This window comes from Bos javanicus, chromosome Y (genome assembly GCF_032452875.1).
Source record: "Bos javanicus breed banteng chromosome Y, ARS-OSU_banteng_1.0, whole genome shotgun sequence".
Taxonomy (NCBI): domain Eukaryota; kingdom Metazoa; phylum Chordata; class Mammalia; order Artiodactyla; family Bovidae; genus Bos; species Bos javanicus.
In genome coordinates this window covers 1,238,260-1,252,855 of record NC_083898.1, presented here as the reverse complement: position 1 = coordinate 1,252,855, position 14,596 = coordinate 1,238,260, and the positions used below count along the sequence as shown (strand labels likewise).

Sequence of the window (14,596 nt, the reverse complement as noted above, 5' to 3'; positions counted from 1 at the left end):
TGTTCCAGCTTCTGTTTCTTCTTCTCAAGGTCTGTAGGCGTCTTCCAATGCTTAATCAATGCTAACTACAGGGTTTTAATCTCTTGCATCTGTCAGTTCCCGAGTGGTTCCCTCTTTTTTTTTTTTTTGACTTCCTCTGTTTGCCAGTCTCTTCAGTGTCTAATTTCCTCCATGACACAGCGGGGAGAAGGTGGTCACTTATTTAGGCTCATTTGATCAGTTGTGCTGTGGGGAGGGAGGAACAGTGCAAACAAGTATCACTGGTATGTGTGGTGAGTAATCGCAGTGTATGGACCACACTGGGTTTTGAGCCTCTCACGGTGTGTGTACTTTCTCTGTCTACAGTGCTTAGGCTGCAGGTTGCTCTGCAGGGGAACTGTCCAAAGTAGGCCCTGGGTTGTGTGCCTTTCTCAGATCTAACCTACTTATGTTCAGATTCTCCGGTACTCCACAAAGGCACAGACTTGGTTGGGCATGCGTTTTGTGCCCTTCCAGGTCTGAGAAGCTCGGGTGACCTGGTGTTTGGTGAGTGCACTGTTCCAGGTGGGTGGTGCATCTTGTTCCATGCAGTGGTGCATGGTCCCAGCCACTTGGTTTCTTGGGTGCACAACAAGACTGCCTTCTCAGGTGTTCCACATGTCTTCTCTGGGGAGCTGATCTCTGGCTGCAGCCCTCCTGGCATATGTCAGCTGTCCAGGATCCCAGAGTTGGTTAGCAAATGGGAGCCTGCTCATGGTTTCGTGGAGCATGCCATCTATGGGGCCAAGATTGCCCCTTGCCTTCTGGCTTTGGTTGTTGCCAGCCTGTGTCTCTGCCTCGAGCAGGGATGGGGGGTGGGGGTGGGGGTGGGGATGGGCGTGTCCACAGCTGGCTAGCTCTCCTTTGGTATTCTCTCAATCCTTTGTTCTGTGAACAGGCCAGGCTGTACCTCAGGTTAGAGCTTTTCAGGGGAAAGTTTTTCTTTCTCTCTTTTTCTCTTTTTTTTTTTCCCTTTCTCTGGGTGTACCTCAGTTTGGGTTGCTATCTCACGTTAGTTCTCTTGGATTGTCCCCAGGGCATTCATGCCCAGTCCTTACCCTAAGCATGCATCCTAAGGCTCCCCCATTCGCTGTTGGCAGATGCAAGTGTCTGGGCTACTTCTCCACTGGGAGTTATGATGAGGTGCATATTCTGTGGTTTGTTTTTTTTCTGGAACTCTCTTGCTTTTTCGATGATCCAGCGGATGTTGGCAATTTGATCTCTGGTTCCTCTGCTTTTTCTAAAACCACTTAGGTTGCTTCTATATTGCAACTGGTGTAAACATCAAAAGCACACATTTTTCTTCCTTTTAATTCATTTATTTTTATTTGGAAGATAATTTCTTTACAGTGTTGTGCTGGTTTCTGCCATACATGAATGTGAATCAGCCATAGATATAAATATGTCCCCTTCCTCAATCAACTTCCTCCCACATTCCCTCCCAACCCACCCTTCTCGATTGTCACAGAGTACCAGATTGGAGCTCCCCTAGTCATAGAGCATGGAGAAGGCAATGGCACCCCACTCCAGTACTCTTGCCTGGAAAATCCCATGGATGGAGAAGCCTGGTAGGCTGCGGTCCATGGGGTCGCTAGGAGTTGGACACGACTGAGCGACTTCACTTTCACTTTTCACTTTCATGCATTGAAGAAGGAAATGGCAACCCACTCCAGTGTTCTTGCCTGGAGAATCACAGGGACTGGGGAGCCTGGTGGGCTGCCATCTATGGGGTCACACAGAGTCAGACACGACTGAAGTGACTTAGCAGCAGCAGCAGTCATAGAGCAAGGTCCCACTGGCTATTTTATGTATGGTAGTGTATCTTTCTGTGCTAGAGTCCCAATTCATGCCATCCTCTCTTTTAAAGATCTATTTGTACAGTTAATGGCTGTTGATATGATAGATAAATTATATCTTTGTATATGGTATTTATTATTAATTTTTACATATTTGATATATAGATTCTGTGCTTCAGAATTAAGTATTGCCATTTTGTTTGTCTATATTGTTTGCTTTACCAAGAGAGTGGTACATTTTCAGGTATCTTTTGGCTATGTACTATCTTTTCAGTTCAACTTGAAGGATTTCCTTTAGCATTTATTTAAAAACCAGGTATACTGATAATGAATTCAGGAAGCTTTTATCTGTGAAAAACCTTCATTTCTTAATATTGAAAGTATTTTTAAAGTTAGCATACTTGCTTGGTAGTTTTTTTGCTTTAATACTTTCAGTGTATCATCCTGTTATCCTTTGGCCTGCAAGATATCTGCTAAGAAATTCAGAGATAATCTTATAGAATATTTGTTATTATGTACTGACTCTATTTTCTCTTGCTGTTTTAACATGTTTGTCTTTGACTTGGATGGTTAGATCATAGTTTGTCTTGTTATCTCTTTGGGTTTTCCTAATTGGAAATTTTTGAGCTTCTTGTATATATTCATGAATTGTTCCAGTCATTAGTTCTTCAGATAAACTCTGTGCATCTCTTCCTTTCTGGGACTCTCATAATGTTGATTCTAGTGATGTATTTTAGGTTATTTAGTTCATGTTACTTTTTTTTTGTTTATTCTTTTGCTTCTCAAAGTCAGTAATTTAGATTACCTGTTTTCAAGATTTGTTCATCTTTGCTGATACTTTTCAAATCTGCTGATTTGTTAATCTAGTGAGTTTCCCAGTTGTCCTTGCATTTTCTAGCTTTAGAACTTGTATATAGTTGTTTTCTGTTTATTTTCTATTTTAGAAATACTTTTTAATATTTGTTTTGTTTTGTTTTAGAAATTCTCTGTGTGTAAAATCTAATTTTATTTATGTATGATTTTCCTTCCTAATGTTTTTTAGTTCTCTGTTTCTCCTTTAGCTCTTCGAAACTATTTAAGACATTTGCTTCAGTCTTCTCAAGTAAGTCCAGGGCCTCTGCGTTTAGTATCTTAGCTTTTATTTTGTTCTATTACATGGACTGTGATCTGGCTTCCCCGTATATTTATATGTCTTGTTTTATTTAAGATTTGGCATTTGAAGAAAAGAAAAAAACATAAAAACAGTTATCTCTTCTAGTCTTGAAAAAGTTCAGAAAGGAAACATCAACCTAGTATCTAAGCTTCATCTTCCCTGGAGCTGTATTCTTTTATCTGATTTGTCTATGTACACAACTGTTTTATGTCTAAATAACCCTGAGTCTCACTCTTGCTGCTTCTGTGACCCCGTTTTATTATATTCCTCTGCTCATAATCCTTTATCCCTCAGGAACCTTTAGTCTACAGTCTTTCTGAAGCTTTTATTTACCTGGTCTCACACAACTGCTTTCAGGTATCTTCAACATTATAGTACAACTATGCCACAGTTCTGCAGGTACTCTGAGTCCAACAAGGCATAAACTAGTCTCTTGAGCAGCCCTGAGACAAGACAGACCTTTGAAAACAAGTGCTATTTGTTTCCTTGTGTCCATGAGAGGAACTGTGGATTGATTGGCTTCTACTTGGCTATAACTTACTGGGTGAGCAAAAAGGCCACAAGTTTTTTCTCTTTTGACTGTAGCTTTGTTTTGTTAGTATTATCCTTAGCTGCTGCTTTGGTCAGAATGTTACTTACTTGGTTCTATAGAGAATAGATATCTGGAACCTATATCACACATTTTTACTGACTTTCTTTTTCTTTTATATTCTTTAGAATTGTATTTTTTATTCATATTTAGGTGGTTTTGTTTTGAAAGGAAAACTTTAGTTATCAGTCCAGTGTGGTGTTTGACTGTGCTGTTGAGAGTAATCTGTTTATAGACTGTCTATTCTAGTTCTTCACTTTTTTCTCTTCATTTATTTCCCTTTAAAGCTATTATATTCCATTGAGGTGCTATAAAAGACACATTTTTCAAGGGAAAAATTGGTAATGACTTTTTTTGTTTTTAAATAAGTTGATACGTGTTTTTTTTTTTTTTGTCTTGGGACATTATACCTAGGGGGATCGGAAGTGCTCCTATTTCCTTATTCTGAATGGGTAGTTTTTTTGTTTTTAGAGAGACATTAATATATGTGTTACAGCAACTTCTTGTTTGCTTTTCTTGTTATTCGTGGTGGCCAAAATCCATGTATGAGGCTCTGGGATTCTAAGAAGGTAATATACGGACTTTTGTTTATAGAATAGCCTGTTATAGGAACAATTTTGAATTTAGAGGAAAATGTAATAAGAACAGTTTTGTCAAAATTTTACACTTATGCTAATGAAATGGATTTAAAATTCATAATTTCTTTTATTTTTCATTTTGCAGTTTAATTGGTTGGGGTCAGATAAGAAGAGGAGTAACCATCAAGCCAACAGTAGATGATGAATGAAGATTATCAGTTAAATAATATATTTGGATGAAGTCAGAATTTCTCTTAAAAAGCTAGTGGTATAATTTCAAAGCAGTACCAGCAAATACATTTCATTTCCTTAGTAGAGCTGTTAAGGTTGTTTTCATTTTTTTTCTGATGAGAATTAGTTTTTATTCTAAAACAAATAATAGGGTTTATGATAAATGTCAGAATTAGCATGTTGATGGGTTCAACCCACATTTTAGCAATGTCACTTTTGTGCATCAGTTCAGGTTTCAAATGAAGCTGCTGTTACAACCAGCCTTTGCTAGTGTACACATACCACTGAACCTGTTTGAAATAAAGTTTTTCTCTTAGTTTTTCATGATTTGCCTTTGAGTATTTCTGGGGGCTGTCACACCATTCAAAACCTGCAGACATAGTCTCCTTCAAAACCAGGTTTTCTTTTTTAATCTCATATTTTATGTTGCCGTCTTTTTAAAATGTAGAATGAGAATTAATAGGTTCAAACTGAATTGTCCCTTAAACTAGGGGATTCCCTGGTGACTTAGACCGTAAAAAATCTGCCTGCAGTACAAGAAACTCAGGTTTGATCCCTGGGTGGGGAAAGGTCCCCTAGAGAAGGGAATAGCAATCCACTCTAGTGCTTTTGCATGGAGAATCCTATTGACAGAAGAGCTGGTAGGCTATACAGTCCTATGGGGTCGCAGAGTCAGATGTTATTGAGTGAGTAACACTTAGAGCATAAGGGATTAATTACATGGACAGACCTTTCTCACCCTTTACTATTTTCCTAGACTGAAACACAGGAAGCTTAAGCCAGTTTTATGTTTTATCCCAGTTGTTTAGCTGATATAGTTATAATATGGATTCTAATTACTAGCCTTTTTTTCCTGATCAGGTAGCATGTTTCTCTTTTTTTTTCTCCCCCCCTTTTTCCTTCTTTAAAATACTCACTACAGGAGCTTCCATGGTGGTCTAGTGGTTAAGACTCAGCATTCCCACAGCAAGGGGCATGAGTTCAGTCTAGTCAAGAAGTAAGATCTCATATACCTCATGGTGTGAAAAAATTCATTATAAGTAATGATTGCTAAAGTTAGCATACTCGTGATTTTAATTCACATTTGAAAAAAATTAGAACTTGCAGAAGACACAGTGCAGATAATGTAAGCAGTTTGCAAATAATGATATTTCCTTAGCCCAGATACATTTTAAATTGACTTAAGCCAATCGGTGACTGCAGCCATGAAATTAAAAGATGCTTGCTCCTTGGAAGGAAAGTTATGACCAACCTAGATAGCATATTCAAAAGCAGAGACATTACTTTGCTAACAAAGGTTCGTCTAGTCAAGGCTATGGTTTTTCCTGTGGTCATGTATGGATGTGAGAGTTGGACTGTGAAGAAGGCTGAGCACCAAAGAATTGATGCCTTTGAACTGTGGTGTTGGAGAAGACTCTTGAGAGTCCCTTGGACTCCAAGGAGATCCAACCAGTCCATTCTGAAGGAGATCAGCCCTGGGATTTCTTTGGAAGGAATGATGGTAAAGCTGAAACTCCAGTACTTTGGCCACCTCATGCGAAGAGTTGACTCCTTGGAAAATACTCTGATGCTGGGAGGGATTGGGGGCAAGAGGAGAAGGGGATGACAGAGGATGAGATGGCTGGATGGCATCACCGACTTGATGGACATGAGTCTCAGTGAACTCTGGGAGTTGGTGACGGACAGGGAGGCCTGGCGTGCTGCAGTTCATGGGGTCGCAAAACGTTGGACACGACTGAGCAACTGATCTGATCTGAATCATGTTTAAAAATTGATAATCTGAGATACAGTAGGCTGGGAGACTTAAAATGTATTGCAATATTGAATATGTTGTTTTTAAAGAATTATAAAGGCAATATTAACATTTAAGCTGATGAGGCATATGGGTCATAAATTTAAGATCAAGAACAGGTTTATCTCCAGGTCTAAAGTTCTGCACGTGATTTCAGTAGCATCATGGAGCTGGTAAAGTCCAAAAGGGATTTAATTTATTTTAGCAATTCCTATAACCTAACCTTTGCCTATAAAGAAAAACTTACACATTTATTGTGTACTTTGCTTGTGCTTTGGAGTGTTCTATTCTTTATATATAGCAGTTTCTTACAAAATTCCATTGAGCCTGGGCACTGTTATCCCCATTTTACTGTTGAAGAAACTGAGGCATAAGGAAGCTAAGAGATGTTTCCAAGCCTTGCAGCTAATAAGTAGCAGAATTAGAATTCAAATCTAAATTATCTGGATTCAGAGTTTATACCCTTATCTGTGAAATTACACATCTCTTTTGGAAACTACATTTTCCAGTTGTGGGTGCCATGCTATCAAGATAGAACTTCCGAAATGTTTTTCAAGAGGTATTTGTTTCTTCAGACTCTTTTTCCTCTGCTCATTTTATTACTGTTTTCATACTATTTTACTTGCTTTTTATATTAATGCTAGTTGTAAGGTTTCCTTCTGTGAGGGAGGAGTCTCAGTTTCCTTGTTTTGGTCATCTGTCTTTGCTTTACATATATTGAGAGTAAGTTTAGGTAAAGTAGACTGTGTGTATCATTTAAGGAAATAAATGTCTGTAATACTATTTTTGGCTAGTAAGACTTATTTGCTGTTAGTGTGGTTACATCAGCATAGTTTTGATTCGTATCTACCTAGCATAACTTTGGCCTTTGCTTTCAACTGTAATTGTAGTCAGAAGTAAAACATTTAGGAGATTTTACAACTTTTATTTCCATAAAAGATCAGAGAATATTTACATTTGTGTGAGCATAGACTATAATGAACAAACACTTTTAAATTTGGTTTCTACATCATAACAAGGACGTAGCTTATGATGTTTTTTTTTTACCAACAAGTTGCAGACATGCTATATAGATTATGTGCTCAGTATTTAAAGTAATACTTGGCTACAGTAAGATCATCGGGAGAATATGGAAACCTTTTAAAAATAATCTTTGAATAACTCTTCTGAATTTAATTCTGTGTGTATTACTTTTGTCTGAGAAACTCATGCAGTTGAAACAGGAATCAAAAGGTCTGCTGCTCATTCTATAATTAAGCAAAATCATGCAGTCCAGTGTTTAGAAATGAAGTGGGTTGGAAGAAGCAATTTCAAAGGATAATCATGGAGGGTGGAAATAGCTTTTCGTAATGTTTCTACTTTAATGCTTTCTCTGGAAAGTCATGAATGATGAAAATTGTACTTGGGATGTTGATTTTTAATGTATTGTGTCATTTGCCTGTTTCTAACATAAGTAGCACTAACTTTTAGGGCGCATACAGGTAACATGCAGAGGGCCCAAACACAAAGAATCAAGTAAAAGAAAGTAATAGATAAAGGATATTTCTGCTGGTAATGGTACCATGAAGTTGAAAGTGTTAGTCATGTCCACCTGTTTGCAGCCCCATTGACTATAGCCCGCCAGGCTCCTCTGTCCATGAAATTTCCCAGGTAAGAATACTGGAGAGGATTGCCACTTCTTTTTTCAAATGGTAGCAGTGGTGATAATAATTTAGATTCTGAGCCATCCAGGATAATAAAATTTTACCAAGAAGGGCTTCTTTATTACTTTACTTTTAAATGATATGAGTCTAAAACTAGATTTTAGTATTGGGAGAGGAAAAAGTGGAAGCAAGAAGTTCTTCCTGGAAAAATGTGCATTTGTGACTGGAAAAACTAAATGTAGTTCAGTAGAATTGTGAAGTACCAAGAGTTCAGAAGTATTGTTTGTAAATTATTTAGGCTAAATTTAGACCACCTTTATTTGGGTGGAGTTTATTGAGAGGTTTTATTTATTATGATGATTTTGTTCAGTTAATTTAAAATTAGATATGCTGACTTAGAATAAACTGAAGACGTATTCCCTTAGCAGTGTTTTAAAAGTGTTGAATTTGTACAGAATTGATAGTAATTTTTGCTGAAGTGAGTGGAAGAATTTAGTCAAAGCCATAAAAACTCTTTATTTTTTGCATTTATGGAAATATTTAACCTTCAACTTAAGTTGCTTTCTTAAGTATAAGCTCTTCATGAGGAAGTTATGGTATTTTGTGTCCAGAAATTTATTCATTTCATGTAATTTGTGGATTTGTTGGCAAAAACTATTTGTGAGAGCCATTATCTTCATACTACATTTGAGTCTTTAGTGTTACAATATGTTTAATTTTAAATTTCCACCCTTTTCCGCCCCTACTCAGCTAGACTAGGGGTTTATGAATTCATTTGTCTTATCAAATAACCAGTGTTTTTTCTCTGTTTTCCTTTTTGAATATTGATCTCTGCACTAAAAATTTTTTTTGTGCATTTCCTTTCTCTGAATCTAAGTGACTGTTCTCTTCAGGTGGAAGCTTAATTTTTTTTTCTAACACAACTGTTTAGTACTATAAAATTTCCTCTATGTTCTACTTTACTTGGATCCCATAGATGCAAAACATAATATTTTCATATTTAATTTTTATAGAATTTTTCCTTTGAAACTTTGATCAATGAGTGTTCAGCAGTATTAAATTAGATCCCACATAGTTGAGTTTTTTCCAGATACCTTTCTTTTACTGGTTTCTCAGTTCATTTCTTTGTAGGCCAAGAAAGTACATTTTCTGAGTTTTAATTGCGAATTTCATTTGTCTTGGCCTACAATTTTATATATTTTGTATGTTTTTATATGCACTTAAAAACTGTATGTTTACTGCTATTAGGCAGGAATGCATTTATTTGATGGAGAATGGGGGGAACAAAAATGCCTACTGAACTGAGAAGCATGAAAAATCGTCAGTGGGTAAATTTATATGGGGTAACTTAGAAGGTGGTGCCTGGATCAGATGAGTAATGATCTGAAATAGTTGTAGCTGCAGGCTGCACCCCTGAGGAGATACTGGGACAGTTTTACGGTAAATCTAGGCGGTAGGACTGTGAACTTGGAAACAGGATGTTCATTCCCAGATTCCAATATTTATAAATGGGTGGCTAACCTGGTGTGTCAACAAAAGAGTCTGAAATGCAGTACTTGGATGCAGTTGCAAAAATGACAAAATGATCTCTGTTTGTTTCCAAGGCAAATCATTCAGTATCATGGTAATCCAAATCTATGCCCTGGCCAATAATGATGAAGAAGCTGAAGTTAAACAGTTCTGTGAAGACCTACAAGACATTTTAGAACTAATACCCAAAATAGATGTTCTTTTCATTATAGGGGACTGGAATGCAAAAGTAGGAAGTCAAGAAACACCTGGAGTAACAGGCAAATTTGGCCTTGGATTACAGAATGAAACAGGACAAAGGCTAATAGAATTTTGCCAAGAGAACACACTGGTCATAGCAAACACTCTCTTCCAACAACATAAGAGAAGACTCTTAAACGTGAACATCACCAGATGGTCAGTATTGAAATCAGATTGATTACATGCTTTGCAGACAAAGATGGAGAAGCTCTATATAGTCAGTAGAAACAGGACTGGGAGGTGACTGTGGCTCCTCCCAGAGGAGGAGATCATGAATTCCTTATTGCCAAATTCAGATTTAAGTTGAGAAAAGTAGGGGAAACCACTGGACCATTCAGTTATGACCTAAATCAGATCCCTTGCGATTATACAGCTGGTTTTAGAAAAGGCAGAGGAACCAGAGATCAAATTGACAACATCTGCTAGATCATTGAAAAGACAAGAGAGTTCCAGAAAAACATTTATTTCTGTTTTATCGACTATGCCAAAGCCTTTGTGTGGATCACAGTAAACTGTGGGAAATTCTGAAAGAGATGGGAATACCAGACCACCTGACCTGCCTCTTGGGAAATCTTTTTGCAGGTCAGGAAGCAACAGTTAGAAATGGATGTAGAATAACAGGCTGGTTCCACATAGGGAAAAGATTATATCAAGGCTGTATATTGTCACCCTGCTTATTTAACCTGTATGCAGAGTACATCATGAGAAACGCTGGGCTGGATGAAGCACAGCTGGAATCAAGATTACCAGGAAAAATATCAATAACCTTAGATATGCAGATGACACCACCCTTATGACAGAATGCGAAGAAGAACTAAAGAGCCTCTTGATGAAAGAGAAGAGTAAAAAAGTTGGCTTAAAGCTCAACATTAAGAAAGCTAAGATCATGGCATCTGGTCCCATCAAATAGGTGGGGAAACGGTGGAAACAGTGGCAGACTATATTTTGGGGCTCCAAAATCACTGCAGATGGAGACTGCAGCCATAAAACTAAGAGATGCTTACTTCTTGGAAGGAAACTTATGACCAACCTAGATAGCATATTAAAAAGCAGAGGCATTATTTGCCAACAAGGTCTGTCTAGTCAAGGCTGTGGTTTTTCCAGTAGTCATATATGGATATGATAGTTGGACCATAAAGAGAGCTGAGCACCAAAGAATTGATGCTTTTGAACTGTGGTGGTAGAGAAGACTCTTGAGAGTCCCTTGGACTGCAAGGAGATCCAACCAGTCCATCCTAAAGGAGCTCAGTCCTGGCTATTCACTGAAGGACTGATGTTGAAGCTGAAACTCCAGTACTTTGGCCACCTGATGTGAAGAGCTGACTCATTGGAAAAGATCCTGATGCTGGGAAAGATTGAAGGTTGGAGAAGAAGGGGATGGCAGAGGATGAGATGGTTGGATGGCATCATCAACTCAATTGACATATAAGTTTGTGTAAACTCCAGGAAATGGTGATGGACAAGGAGGCCCTGGCGTGCTGCAGTCCATGGGGTCGCAAAGAGTCGGACATGACTGTACTACTGAACTTAACTGAACCTGGTTTGTGCTGGGGATACATCAGCAAAGGTCTTCATTTGTAAGAGCCATTGTAAACTATGTATTAAGCTTCTGACAACAGAGAAGTGATTTACTGAATGGTATAGTCCTGGGCAGGTTGAGCAGAAAGACAGGAGTGACCTACAGCCCTCAGGTGGTATCACTTATGAACAGCCTAAGTAAATAATTCTTTACCTGTCAAGTCAAAGTTGACTGAAAACTCTACTCTGATCTATATTGTTACAGATGTTTTACCTAGTTGTTTATCACTTTTTGTGAGATATATCACTTTTTGTGAGGTATAGTCTCTTTTCTAATTGCATATTTCTCCCTCTCTTAAGATACAGAAAACTTTTTAAAAATAGCTTTATTGAAATTAACATACCATATGATTCACCCATTTAAATTACACAAAAAAGTGGTGTTTCAGTATATTCACCTCTATGAACAGTCACTACAACCATACTTTGGTCTTTTATTCTTAGTATGAAAACTTGTTTTATAAAAATGAAAGGAAGAAATATACATGTGTCATTGTCTTTTTCAAAAGTGTCATACTTTTTAAAGAGCTCTTAATGGCAGAGACTGTTAACTTTCATCATGCAGGATAAGTTAGTATTAAATGATGCTGCTGAAACTATTTAATGGGATGATAGGCAACAGTCTTCTGGTCCACTAGTGACAAGCTTATGCAATAATTGAGACTATGAGTTTAGAAAATAATAGCCATTGGCAGTATATTTTTATGTCTGCTGATTCTAATTCACTTCACTTCTATTATTTTTACAATATTTTTGCACAGGAAGGCCTGGCGTGCTGCGGTTCATGGGGTTGCAAAGATTTGGACGTAACTGAGCAACTGAATTGAACAACAATTGTAAAGCAATATCCTTTAATTAAAAAATAGATCAACTAAATTGAAAGTGATTCTTAGCAGTGTGTTTGAGTAACAGTGATAAAGATAACAGTCTCTGGCTTCAAATGGTATCATTTGATATGAATAATACACTGAAAACATAGCAGTGTCCTGACTCCAATATCAAAATTTAAGAATACACCAAAATAATACTTAGAGAAGGAACAAAATAATGAAAATAATCAACTACTTAGAACCAACAACAAAAAGGAACAAAAAGTGGGATTTATCAAAGTTTCTGTATTTTAAAAGCAGGATCCTTTTGTTAGAATTTTCTTTTCTGATGACAGATGGCTTAGGGATTGGGAAATATGATTTAGTTGCAGAGACATGTATCCAACTATAGTTCTGTTAATATTATAGATAACATTCTGGAGACAAAACTTGTTGGACAATTAGCAGTTATATATAAACAAGTCAAATGGGCCTTAGAAAACATTCAGTTCAGGTCAGTTCAGTTGCTCAGGTATGTCCTACTCTTTGCGACCCCATAAACCGCAGTACTCCAGGCCTCCCTGTCCATCACCAACTCCCAGAGTCCACCTAAACCCATGTCCATTGTGTCGGTAATGCCATCCAACCTTGTCATCCACTGTCGTCTCCTTCTCCTCTGGCCCTCAATCTTTCCCAGCATCAGGGTCTTTTCAAATAAATCAGCTCTCAGTATCAGGTGGCCAAAGTATTGGAGTTTCAGCTTCAACATCAGTCTTTCCAGTGAACACCCAGGACTGATCTCCTTTAGAATGGACTCCTTGCAGTCCAAGGGACTCTCAAGTCTTCTCCAACACACAGTTCAAAAGTATCAGTTCTTCGGTGCTCAGCCTTCTTTATGTTCCAACTCTCACATCCATACATGACTACTGGAAAAACCATAGCTTTGACTAGATGGACCTTTGTTGGCAAAGTAATATCTCTGCTTTTCAATATGCTGTCTAGGTTGGTCATAACTTTACTTCAAGGAGTGTCTTTAAATTTCATGTCTGCAATCACGATCTGTAGTGATGTTGGAGCCCAGAAAAATAAACTCAGTCACTCTTTTCACTGTTTCCTCATCTATTTGCTATGAAGTGATAGGACCGGATGCTGTGATGACAAAATGGATGTTATGGTATTCCCACTGGGCTGTGTAAAAATCCTAAATGGTGATGCTTTTCAAGTGCTAGACTCAATAGGTTAGCAAATTGGGATAACTCAGCAGTGGCCACAGGGCTAGAAAAGATCAGTTTTTACTCTAGTCCCCAAAGAAGGGCAGTGCCAGAGAATGTTCAGACTACTGCACAGTTGCATTCATTTCACATGCTAACAAGGTTATGCTCAAAATCCTCCAAGCTAGGTTTCAGTAGTACATGAACTGAGAAATGCCAGATATACAGCTGGATTTAGGAAAGGCAGAGGAACCAGAGGTCAAGTTGCCAACCGTCTTGAATCATTGAGAAAGCAAGACAATTCCAGCAAAACTCTTTCATTGACTAGTATACTGAACTTTGTTTGGATCACAACACACAAGTTTTTAAAAAGATGGAAATACAAGACCATCTTAACCTATCTTCTGAGAAATCCGTATACAGGCAAAGAGGCAACAGTTAAATCCAGATGTGGAACAATGGACTGGCTTAGAATTGAGAAAGGAATATGTCAAGGCTGTATATTGTCTCTCTGCCTATTTGTATACAAAGTACATCATACAAAATGCCAGGCTGGATGAATCACAAGTTTTAATCAAGATTGCCAAGAGAAATAACCTCAGATATGCAGATCATACCACTCTAATGGCAGAAAGTGGAGAGGAACTAAAATGTCTTGATGAAGGTGAAAGGAGAGTGAAAAAGCTGGCCTAAAACTCAGCATTCAAAATATGAAGATCATGGTATACTGTCCCATCACTTCATGGCAAATAGATCGGGATAAATTGAGAACAGTAACAGATTTTCTGTTCTTGGGCTCCAGAATCCCTGAAGATGGTGATTGCAGTTATGAAAAACTTGATCCTTAGGAGGAAATCTGTGACAAACCAGGACAACATATTAAAAAGCAAAGAAAAAATAAATAAAAAGCAAAGACATCCCTTTGCAGACAAAGGTCCATATAAGTCAAATCTATTGGTTTTATAGTAGTCATATATGGATGTTAGAGCTGGACTATAAACAAGGCTGAGTGTCAAAGAATTGGTACTTTCAAATTGTGGTGGTGGAGAAGACTCTTGAGAGTCCCTTGAACAGCAAGGAGATCAAACCAGTTAATCCTAAAGGAAATCAACTCTGAGTAAAGCATCATTGGGAGGACTGATGCTAAAGCTCTGATACTTCAGCCACCTGATGTGAAGAGCCAACTTGGAAAAGAACCAGATGGCTGGGAAAGATTGAAAACAAAAAGGAGGAGGCAGCAGAAGATGAGATGGTTAGATAGCATCGCTGAATTAACGGACTTGAATTTGAACAAACAGGGAGATGGAGGGCAGAGGAGCCTGGTAGGCTAAGTCACGAAGAGTCCAAGTGACTAAACAACAAAAGATAAACACAAAAGAGAATGAAAAGAAGATATAAAATATTCCTAAAACAGGCTAACAGGGAAAA

At 37.9% G+C, this 14,596-nt stretch overlaps 1 protein-coding gene across 3 annotated transcripts in view; it reads left to right on the top strand.

The window, feature by feature from the left end:
- The window catches only part of LOC133243845 (eukaryotic translation initiation factor 2 subunit 3, Y-linked-like), a 48,564-nt gene extending 43,877 nt beyond the window's left edge, over positions 1-4,687 (top strand). For all 3 annotated transcript variants that reach the window (XM_061410572.1, XM_061410573.1, XM_061410571.1), the window contains one exon: positions 4,280-4,687. In XM_061410572.1, coding sequence (XP_061266556.1) covers positions 4,280-4,343 — 64 coding nt within the window. In that variant the 3' untranslated portion in view covers positions 4,344-4,687. The remainder of the gene's footprint in view (positions 1-4,279) is intronic.
- The last annotated feature ends 9,909 nt before the right edge of the window (positions 4,688-14,596 follow it).